The 11,708-nt window shown below is 32.3% G+C and overlaps 2 protein-coding genes across 2 annotated transcripts in view; one reads left to right on the top strand and one right to left on the bottom strand.

Moving 5' to 3' along the window:
- LOC127706776 (transmembrane protein 117-like) overlaps positions 1–11,708 on the bottom strand; it is a 29,972-nt gene that overhangs the window by 9,801 nt on the left and 8,463 nt on the right. The window contains exons 2-5 of the mRNA XM_052211461.1: positions 9,688–10,772; positions 2,126–2,361; positions 1,332–1,589; positions 126–249 (exon numbers count right to left, since the gene is read on the bottom strand). Coding sequence (XP_052067421.1) covers positions 126–249; positions 1,332–1,589; positions 2,126–2,361; positions 9,688–10,741 — 1,672 coding nt within the window. The 5' untranslated portion in view covers positions 10,742–10,772. The remainder of the gene's footprint in view (positions 1–125; positions 250–1,331; positions 1,590–2,125; positions 2,362–9,687; positions 10,773–11,708) is intronic.
- The window catches only part of LOC127706783 (endoplasmic reticulum-Golgi intermediate compartment protein 2-like), a 62,127-nt gene continuing 61,053 nt past the window's right edge, over positions 10,635–11,708 (top strand). The window contains exon 1 of the mRNA XM_052211472.1: positions 10,635–10,728. The gene's annotated coding sequence lies outside the window, so the exon portion shown is untranslated. The remainder of the gene's footprint in view (positions 10,729–11,708) is intronic.

Genomic DNA, 11,708 nt, shown 5'->3' with positions numbered 1-11,708 from the left:
AAATCATCTATCCACTATAGTACAAGTTTTCCTCAATCCACGAAAATTTGGTACCAACGAAACTAAATGAATCCACATTAAACAAAATCTAACCCATTACTGTAATCCATACATAGCTTACATACCTGTGATGTGGATCTGCCATTTATCTGGTCGAAAGCATTTAGGAATGTCAAATGTAATGTGGGCTGTGTTTACACCAGGAAGCTTTATATCTATAGCACTAATGAAATGTGGAAAGTCCCAATCCTGTAATAGAAAGAAGATAAATGTGGATAGTGTCCACATGTGGACACAGATGATGTCCACGCTTGCATATCATATCGTTATAAAGGGACATAACTGAAGAATGGTAAAAGTGATGCTACCCAAATTTGAACTTGATCTGAGTTTTGTGGTAATAAGCATTGTGTGTAAGTCCCATAACATTTGGTTGAGGCTAACTTAAGAAGAGAACAGAAACTAAAAATTCAGCAATTTTTCCATTTGTAAACACGCATAACTCTGGAACGGTTGTGTATAAGTTTTATATCATTTGGTTGAGACACACTAAAGTAAGAGAACGGAAACAAAAAATTCAGCAATTTTTATAATTATAAAGGGGCATAACTCTAGAACGGTTTAAAGTGACGCCACCAAAATTCAAACTTGATCTGTGTTTTGTGGTAATAAGCAATGTGTATAAGTTTCATAACATTTGGTTGAGGCAAACTCAAGTTACAGAATGGAAACCAATTTTGGGATGTTTGTATGTACAGACGGACAATGGTAAAACTTAATGCCCCCACCGCTACGGCGGGGGCATAAAAACTGTTAGTATCTCTGTTTCTCTGATAGATAGTTGTCTCATTTGAAATCTTACCACATCTCCTTGTTTTTATAATAGAAAACTGAATGAAGGTTGGTGAATATTATAGTTATTTTTGTATAGTATTATTACATGTAATCTGCACACTTTCCCGTTATGTGAGTCTGTTCAAAGCTAAAGTAAGCTTAAGCAAGCAGAGAGATTGTTGGTGTCATTTGAGTAAATATTCCATCTTATAAGTTTTGAATAGATTAGAAGTTTAGCTGTTTCTATCTTCCTGGTAGAAATGGTATATTAGAATTATTTTTGAGGATCTAATGTGCATAGGAAGCAGGGGCGGATCAAAAACAAATCTCAGTGGAGTGCCAGTAAAGGACCTGTAAGATTCAACATGACCTAAGATTTCAGATGTACCTGTAATTGAGTTTTCACATTCAATGTCTTAATGTTAGCTTGACCCTCGCAACATGATTCTTATGCAAGCAAGTTAATTTCATATATATCTATCAGTACTAAATATTACCTGTACAACAATTAATATATCCATGACCAAAATAAAGGATGCTAAGAAAGCTCGGGATACTTCGTTGCTGGATAAGAAGTCTCGATGAAGTTTGTCCCATTGAATATAATCTGTAGCAATGGTGAACAGAACAGTAAAAGAAGTAACTGATGTCACAATCCAGAATAAAATGATTCTGTTGTACTTTCTATTCCACCACTTTCTGATTGGTCTGCCCCAGTAAGGATATAGCTTCTCTTGAAGCATCATATCTGTAACCTGTTGATTTAAGAAAAGACTGACTGCTTACATTTTGCATTCAAAAATTCTATTGAATATAATTTGGTTTGTAAAAGTATATATTAAGATCAAAGGAGGAAGTCATTCTGTTCAGTAGTATTTGATAAATGCATGAAGAAAAGTCTTAAGTTCATTCAACTTATTGAAATATTCAACGTATCAGCAAACAAATGTACTTGAAACTGGTAAATTAAGGGAAAGACCCTTTTATCTTTATGGGTTATGGTTTTTTTTTCATTCAAAATTTTATTTGGTTCAACTCAAGCATCATTTAACTTTTTTTTAAAAACTTCACATTAAATCTAATGGCAAAAACTCTCAAGCAGAATTTTTTTTCTATTTCCCTGAACAAAGTGGTTTCAAGAGGTAATCACTCCTCCTTTCAAGAGTCAAATTGTCATTCCCTCATGAACCAGCTAATAGTCTTTTAACATGTTTAATATTGGATTTAAAAATCCAGCAAGGGCACTTTTTACGAATATTTCAAAAACAATTAAGTAAATTAACACAATTACCATCCAAGCGGTAAAAAAATCTCCACACCAAGTTCCAGTGGCGGCTGCCTTCATAAAAATAGAATTGGATAATCCAAGCAATCCAGAAATTCTATAATCTTCTGTGGAACTTCCTCCAGCAAGGAGGAAGGCATTGTACAACCACGAAAATATAAATACACTGATGAGTGAGAATAAAAACATGATCATCCACGATCCTTGGTCATCACAGAACATCTTTAGTCTCAACAGTTTACCTATTCAAATACAAACACATAGTTATGTGAATAAATGAAAAAAAACCAATAATATTAATATCTTTTTGACGAAGATTTTCAATGTCTAGATTAGATAATAGTGTTTGTATTGACAGGTGAAATATAAACTGTGCAAAAGTTATTTTAGATTATGAGATTTTAGGTTTTTCAGTGCTGTGCTTAAAAATCATGTAGGTATCTCATTTTCATAACTGTATTGCCTTATAACAATTCATTATATATACATAATGACATCAATCTCACCAATTCAAATTTCATTACATAAATACAAAATGCATGAAACAGTGCACTGATCTATCAATGGTAACAAATACACATTACATGTGTACTTTAAAATGTTGGCAAGGTTTTATTTTGAATTCACATTTTCCATCTTTCTGAATTTATCTTCCTGACTTTTGGGAAGGTAATATTTTCATGATTTCATTTTATTTGGAAATAAGCAAAAGTAAACCCTTGCAAACATTTACAGAATCCATGCATTCGCAATTTGTCTATTTAAGGAATTACTGTAATATTTTTTGTCTATGAAGAAATAAAAGAACAGAGTTCAAATGTCCCCTGCATTGCACATATTTTATCTATCGAAGGTCAATGAAGGTACAAGGGCAATAACTAAAAAAATACACTTTTTTTATTCTTTAAAATTGTTCATAAATATCTTAGAGAAATGAATGCTTCAGAGCAAATTCAATGTGATTTCCGATAAAATTAATATTTCAAAGGGGCAGAACTCGTTAAAAAATATTTGTTCAGCACTTATTTTCGAAAGTGTCAAAGACATTGCTGATATAAACCTTTGATATAAGATTCATAAAATTCTGGCAAGATTTGTATATATGAGAATGCTAGTGATCCAATTTTCCATATAATTAATATTTCCAAGGGCATAACTCTTTTAAAAATAATTGATTGGCACAGATTTTCAAACTCATCCAAGAAATTGATAATTTAAACCTATAATATACATTTCATAAAAATCGGGCAAGAATTGTACACATGAGAGCACTCACAAGGCAATTTTCCACATAATTAATATATCCAAGGGGCATAACTCTTTCAAAAATAATTGATCAGCACTTAACCTACAATATAAGTTTCATTAAAATCTGGCAAGAATTTTACACATGAGAATGCTAACGATGCAGTTTTTCATATAATTAATGTTTCTAAGGGGCATAACTCGTTTAAAAATAGTTCATTGGCACTGATTTTCAACCTTGTCCAAGACATTGCTGATATAAACCTATGATATAACCAAGAATGTACATGTGAGAGTGCTAACAAGACTGGACGGACACACACCTGGTATTTCTATGTTCCCCCACAACTCGTTGCGAGGGGGACAATAACCTCAAAAATGTGGTGCACACTGAATAACCCGCGTAGCGTTTTATTTAAAAAGTGTGCACCACATTAATTTTTGAGGTTATTTCAAAAAGACAGAAAAAATATTAGTCTCCCTTATAATTTAATTATAATTCCATTTTTAAGGAGTAAAACATGAAAAACGTTCATGACGTCACGGTCACATGACATAATTATTAACATATGAAATACATACTTCTTGATGTCAGTCTCAGGAGAGTCTGTTTTGTAACATTCCCCTAATTTTCACATGATGGAATTGTTTTTCAAAGAATTTACAGGCCAAGGTGTGTCAAACTAGCAAAGCAGAGAAGAAATTCATTGATTCATTAAGGACAGTCCACAAGTAATGGCAATTATTCACACTGACCTAAGTAGGCCTATTATTATTAGGATAAGATGAGCTTTAAATAATATAAATGCCTACCATTCATAATAAAATTGTTTTTTAAACTGCAATGCAATAAAAGTCTACATAGAAGAAATGGTATTAAAACACCATGTTACCAAGGAAACAGATCAAATAAATTTTGCACTGGAGATACCAGGATTAAACTTTTAAGTTCTTATAAATGGTTCAATTTTTGTTCATGCACATTTTATGCTATCCATGAGTTGTATGCAGAATGTAGCTTATTATAAGGCTCACAAAAATGATGATCTATAACCAAATGCACAAATCATATAATTGAAAACTGACTAGAAACTGACATGCGTTTAATTAATATGTGTTTGACATGCCATTTTGTCCCTTATGATAAATACCTGTTAATGTTACTTTTTAAAGAAAAAAAGAAAGTTTCTTAGATTTTTAATTTCTTTATATAAAAATTATCACATGCATTGATTGTAGGGGTGGTACTGCATATTACCACATAGGAATGTCATACATTTGCAGTTTTATAAAAAAGTTAATAAAATGTATTAAGATCTAGAACCTGATTCTTCTGTGTCAGTTTTTACATCAACTGGCACTTGATTCAAAGGAAGAGTTGTGTGCACTGGTCAGTTGAAAGCAAAACAAAGATGTTTGAAACTTTTTTGGGGGAAATTGAAAGAATTTCAACTAAACTTTATGTTGTTGTTTTCAAAAGCATATAACTGTAGGAGAATTTATACTGGTCATAAAAAATTGTGAATGGACATGTGGAAAGAGGGATGGAAAAAGTGAAAACTAAAGTACTCCCTAATTTTCAATGCCATGCCCTTATCATTTTCATTTATGATCCTAGTTACCTAGGCTAAGGGAGATAACTGGACACTATGCATAGCTCTAAGAAATTGTCTCCCTTGGATAAGAACAGTTCACACAAGGTGATTCATTTAAAATTCACTCTTGCTGGTGTTGATCAGTTAACTGTGATTCATGGGGATTGCTGTTAATTTTGCAACCCCTATGTAATCATGATTAAATTGTAAATGGACAGATGGAAAGAAAGATGGACAAAATAGTGAAAGTGAAAACTAAAGAACTCTCCAATTTTCAATGCCAGGCCCTTATCATTTTCTTTTATGACCCTAGTTACCTAGGCTAAGGGAGATAACTGGACACTATGCATAGCTCTAAGAAATTGTCTCCCTTGATTAACAGTTCACACAAGGTGATTCATTTAAAATTCACTCTTGCTGGTATTGAGTAGTTAACTATGATTCATGGGGATTGCTGGTAATTTTACAATCCTGTCATATAATACCTGTGTAATCATGGTGATATACAGAGATATTTCATAGTGAATCACCATATACATTTTTGACCAGCATTTGCTGAAAAATTCACCACAAAGAGTAAATTTTATTTGAATCACCTTCTGAATAAATGCCTCTGAAAATGTCACTCATAGCATAATTTTGGGGTTTGCATAATGAACCATGATGACACATTCCATACATGTTCATAAAGGCTAGCCAGCATACCATGATTCCTTCATTCAAACACAAATTTATAAAATCAGCTAATAAATGTGTGCTTGCAATTTGCCAAACAAAGCACTTCAAATTGGGAGAAGTGTATCTGCAAAGTTTTCTTTTCACTTCCATTCAGGAGAGGTGAAGTCTGATAATTTTGTCTTTTTTCTAACCAATTTAATTCAAAGATAAAAAATTCAAGCTTCTGTACGACTCCTCCCTATTTCCCTCAGAGGAAGTGCGCCTTGTTAGGACATACAGTACACACAAGGCGATTCAACCAAAAACCTGTTTTGGTGGTGATATGTGAATGCGGGTGATCAATGATGATTCCTTTTGAAATACCTTTCACAGTTTCTTTATATAAAAGAAGGTACTGTGGATTCATTTATGTTCGTTGGTACCAATTTTGGTGGATTGGTAAAAATTGTACACGTATGTTGTATTTTAGCATTGTCTAGTGGATATTAGATTTCGTGGTTTTGCCAAATTCTGAATACAAGTCTATAGAAAATTTTGTACTTTGTTGAACATTTAAATTTGTGGTTCAATTATACTCATGAAAATTGGAATCCCATGAATAATAATAAATAAAAGTATATCAAAGGGTCTTTAATCTGTGTTATCACCTCAAATCACCAGCAATCACCCTGATTCACTGAAAATCTCTGGACACCAGCAAAAATTATTTTTTATTGAAAATCCTTGTGTGTACTGCAATATTTCATGTGTGTTGCATGTATCATATATAGTTTATATAAATATATTAGCATTTGCACTGCTTTGTAATATGTACAGATTCATATCATATAGAAAAAGGTGATGTAATTTAAAATGAAGAAAAACAATCATTGACCACTTACCAAACTGTTGACCATTGAACAAGCGAAGGTGAAAATATTACTTCATTAATAAGAATGCACATGATGTACTGACCGTTTAATTTGTTTTACCCCTAGTACATGTAGTAGGCATATTTCTAATTTTTATTTAGAACTATAAAAAAATAAAATGCTCCGCTGGGGCGCAGCTTGATACGACCGCAGAGGTCGATCCCTGAACAGTTGGGGCAAGTATGGACACAACATTCAAGCTTGATACAGCACTGAATTTGGATTGTAATTAAATATTTGACACAGCATAGGTTTCTGACACAGAATGAAAGTGGTCTAAGAACTTAAAAATTTTTTAATTTACCTATTCAAACCATATCATTATTATTTGCTTTTATATATAAATCAGAAATAACCAATTTAAAATGGAAAATTTTATAGAAAAAAAAGGGAAAAAAAATCCCCCCCAAAATTTTTTGAACCCCCTTCTGATTCATCACCCCCAAACTCAATCCCAGCCTTCCCTTTGTGGTAGGGTACCTTGCAGTACAATTTCAGAGAGATCCATACACTTGAACACAAGTTATTGTCTGGAAACTAGACAAATGCTTGTTTTTTGGCCCCTTTTTGGCCCCAAATTCCTAAACGTTTAGGGCAATTACCCCCAAACTCAGACCCAGCTTTCCCTTTGTGATATGGAACCTTGCAGTACAATTTCATAAAGATCCATACACTTACACACAAGTTATTGTCCTGAAACTAGAAAAATGCTTGTTTTTTGGCCCTTTTATGGCCCCTTATTCCTAAAATTTTGAGGGAATTACCCCCAAAATCAATCCCAGCCTTCCCTTTGTGGTATGGTACCTTGCAGTACAATTTCAGAGAGATCCATACACCTGAACACAAGTTATTGTCTGGAAACTAGAAAAATGCTTATTTTTGGCCCCTTTTTGGCCCCTTATTCCTAAAATTTTGGGCAATTACCCCCAAAATCAATCCCAGCTTTCCCTTTGTGATATGGAACCTTGTAGTACAATTTCATAAAGATCCATACACTTACACACAAGTTATTGTCATGAAACTAGAAAAATGCTTTTTTTTTTGCCCCTTTTTGGCCCCTAATTCCTAAAATTTGAAGGCAATTACCCCCAAAATCAATCCCAGCATTCCCTTTGTGATATGGAACGTTGTGATACAATGTCAGAGAGATCCATACACTTACACACAAGTTATTGTCATGAAACTAGAAAAATGCTTGTTTTTTGCCCCTTTTTGGCCCCTAATTCCTAAAATTTGGAGGCAATTACCCCCAAAATCAATCCCAGCATTCCCTTTGTGATATGGAACCTTGTGGTACAATGTCAGAGAGATCCATACACTAACACACAAGTTATTGTCATGAAACTAGAAAAATGCTTGTTTTTTGCCTCTTTTTGGCCCCTAATTCCTAAAATTTGGAGGCAATTACCCCCAAAATCAATCCCAGCATTCCCTTTGTGATATGTAACCTTGTGGTACAATTTCAGAAAGATCCAAAGACTAACACACAAGTTATTGTCATGAAACTAGAAAAATGCTTGTTTTTTGCCCCTTTTTTGGCCCCTAATTCCTAAAATTTGGAGGCAATTACCCCCAAAATCAATCCCAGCATTCCCTTTGTGATATGGAACCTTGTGGTACAAGTTATGCTTATTTTTGGCCCCTTTTTGGCCCCTAATTCCTTAACTGTTGGTACCATAACCCCCAAAATCAATCCCCACCTTCCTTTTGTGGTATTGAACCTTGTGGTAAAATTTCATAGAGATCCATTCACTTAAACTAAAGTTAGAGTGCGAAAACTAATGTGTCTTTGGACGACGACGACGCCAACGTCATACCAATATACGACCACAAAAATTTTTTTGCGGTCGTATAAAAACTACATGGATGTCTTTGAAGGCTGTAGCCCCACCATCATGGCAATCACTTCTATAAAGAGTAACAGTCTACTAACTATATCGGTAAAATTTGACTCGTTTGTAGATCTTGCCTTGCTGATAATTTTTGTTATTCAAAGTTTCTATATTATCTATAATAGTTTTTATCATACAAGGCAAAATGCAAAAATAATGGTAAAAACCGTCATTAAAGGGCAATCACTCCAATAAGGAGTCGTCATACGATTTCCTCCATCTGTCTTAATTGAAGACATTGTCTTGCTGATCATTTTTGCTTATCTAAGTTTCTATGTATCTATTATAATTTTTAAGATATAAGGCAAAAACGCAAACAATTGGTTAAAATCGTCATCAAAGGGCAATAACTCTAATAAGGAGTCATATTGTTATAATTGAAGCTCTTGTCTTGCTGATCATTTTTGCTTATTTAAGTTTCTGTCTATCTATTATAATTTTTAAGATATAAGGCAAAAACGCCAGGTGAGCTAAAAAGTTCTAGCCAATATTTTCAGAAATACATGTATATTTAAAGTATGCAGCAGTTTACTAACATGACTTAAGTAATTTAACATGTTTAACATTAATTTTGGGATCCAAAAGGCTGCTGAAGTACATATGGCTTCTCTGCTTCTTAACATATTCATGATATTTAAACATGCAAAAATTCAAATACTTTGTTCCAACTAATCTATTCATTAATGGTGTAGGTGTATCACACTTAATCTTTCCATTCCTATATATATATACATTAGTGTATTTACACGTACAAAATGTATTTGTATAAAATATGAATTTTAACATATTTAGTGATTACATTGTTCGAGTAAAGTCTTCACCAGTCATAAAGTGTATAAATTTATATCTACCAGTATGTGTTTTATGCCTATTTTTTGTTGATGATGATTCTTTTTGCAATTTTTTGTTATATCAGAGCACTATTTTACTGCTAGGAGTACATTTTATTGTTAAATGCATATATTCAGTAACTAGTCTATCTTTGTACATGTAAGACCACTCTGATCAAATTGAAATGCCAAAAATAGATATTATTAAAAAATTGCTATGACAATTTGTGTTATAGTACATTTTACATTTTCATTTCTACCATTAACTTGTATAAGAATTTATAAAAAAATTTTGAGTCAAAAATGTTTTTTCTGCCAGAAGTCCAAACAAATCCGACGAGAACTTACAAAAGATTGACTTACAGGTACTACTAACTTATTTTTTTTGTTATATGTATAATATATTCATGCACTTACAGAAAAAAAGCTTGTGGACTACAAGTTTTCCAATAATCATCCCAACAATTATAGCAGAAAACCACAAAACAACTTTTAGTAAGCTCCATGCGTTTGATGGGTACCTTGTACACACAAAGGCAAAGTCATTGCCAACCAGTGGAATATTGCATTCTTTTTTACTGTGGGCTACAGGATCTTCAGCATAAATCAAGAAATTGCAAAATGTTACAAAGTAGGCTATAAATAACCTCAAATATGGGTGCTGGAAATAATATTTGAAATCTTTCGCCTCTTTATATGAAAACTGACTCAATGCATCATGGTCCAGTTGGTCATCCGCCGTAACCTTAGTGAAACCATCCAATTCATCGGGACCAGCTTCAATAGTAATTTCATCTATTTTATTAGTTGACTTGTTTAGATCTGTTCCGTTTGTAGATGGTTTTTCAGAATCATTTCCATTTGTAGATAGTTTTTCAGAATCTTTTTCATTTATAGATGGCTTTTCTGAATCTTTTTCATTTATAGATGGCTTTTCTGAATCTTTTTTTGTGTCTTTAGAAATATTGTTAGATGCATTTTCATCAATTTCATTTGCCTCTGTATGTAAATTAACAGTCACATCTTCCTTGGTTTTTTCTGTGTTTTCATTTTTCTGTTCTTTATTGTTTCCCTTGTTTACCTTTGGGCTGCTGTTGTTAATGTCAGCTGTAACTGTGGTAACTTCATTGTCTTTTACTGATTTTTTCCTCTTTTTCTTTTTTGGACTTTTACTGCTTCCATTCCTCTGAAATTCTTTGTTTTCATCATCATTCCCTTCCTTCTTTTCAATCAACATATCTTCCTTTGCAGCAAATTTCTCTTCTTTGCTTTCATCTTTCACAATGTCATCTTTCCCATACTTTTCCTTAGAATCATTATTATTTTCCGCCATGACAGAATTCTGTTGATTTTTCAGATTGTCATCTAGATCTACAACCAGTAATTGATCTTGACTTGAAACGCTGTGTTTGTCATCATCGTGGTGTTGAACTTCAACTACAGCAGGAATTGAAACAGGTTTGCTCGCCATTTCAACTTCATCATATTCCAAACATCAGCTCCTAAAATGATAGAAAACAAAAACAGTTTTAATAATGTTTGGAATTATTCCGTAAATTTACACAGCCGTTGACATCTTTCTCTCCAAATCCTTGCAAGTCTCGTAAAATCCTACAATCATTATATTCAAGGATATCATGATACATCTAAATCATTGATATCATTATATTTTCTGAATCTATTTATGAGATTAGAACATTGGTGAACTGCTGTTGCCATCATGTTTATTGATGTAATTTATGATGTTAAATATCTCAAAAACTTTATGATGTTAAATATCTAAAAAACTTTATGATGTTAAAAATCTGAAAAACTTTATGATGTTTAAAATCTAAAAAAAACTTTATGAAAAATCTAGAAAACTTTGTGATGTTAAAAATCTAAAAAAACTTTATGATGTTAAAAATCTGAAAAACTTTATGATGTTAAAAATCTAAAAAACTTTATGATGTTAAAAATCTAAAAAAAACTTTATGATGTTAAAAATCTAAAAAAACTTTATGATGTTAAAATAAAAATCTAAAAAACTTCTTTTCATATTTTCTTTATATTAGGACACAAAGAGAGCACCATTCAATGCATGATGATCTCCCATCATTTCAAAGGCATTTAAATCATTATAAATATTATCTATTTAGCTTTTGTGTAGATATGACCATTGATAGTATTGCTGACGTTACACATATACAGAACACTATTTGATGTATTTGTATTAGTTAAATACTTAATTAAGTTGTTTTATGATACATCTAAAAAAAGATGTATCATGCTAACATAAATGATCCTGGGCTGGCACTGATAATATGGACCAAATGACAAAAAAACTGACCAAAATGGTCAACTGTTATAAATACAACATTCATCTCTATTGCATCAAAATATGCTAATGTTTCTCACTCTGTAATTTCAAGATCAATTCAGTAATATTTTCATACATA

This window comes from Mytilus californianus, unplaced genomic scaffold, assembly GCF_021869535.1.
Source record: "Mytilus californianus isolate M0D057914Y unplaced genomic scaffold, xbMytCali1.0.p SCAF_6, whole genome shotgun sequence".
Taxonomy (NCBI): Eukaryota; Metazoa; Mollusca; class Bivalvia; order Mytilida; family Mytilidae; genus Mytilus; species Mytilus californianus.
The sequence above is the reverse complement of the archived record's forward strand: the minus strand, read 5'-3'. Positions and strand labels throughout refer to the sequence as shown.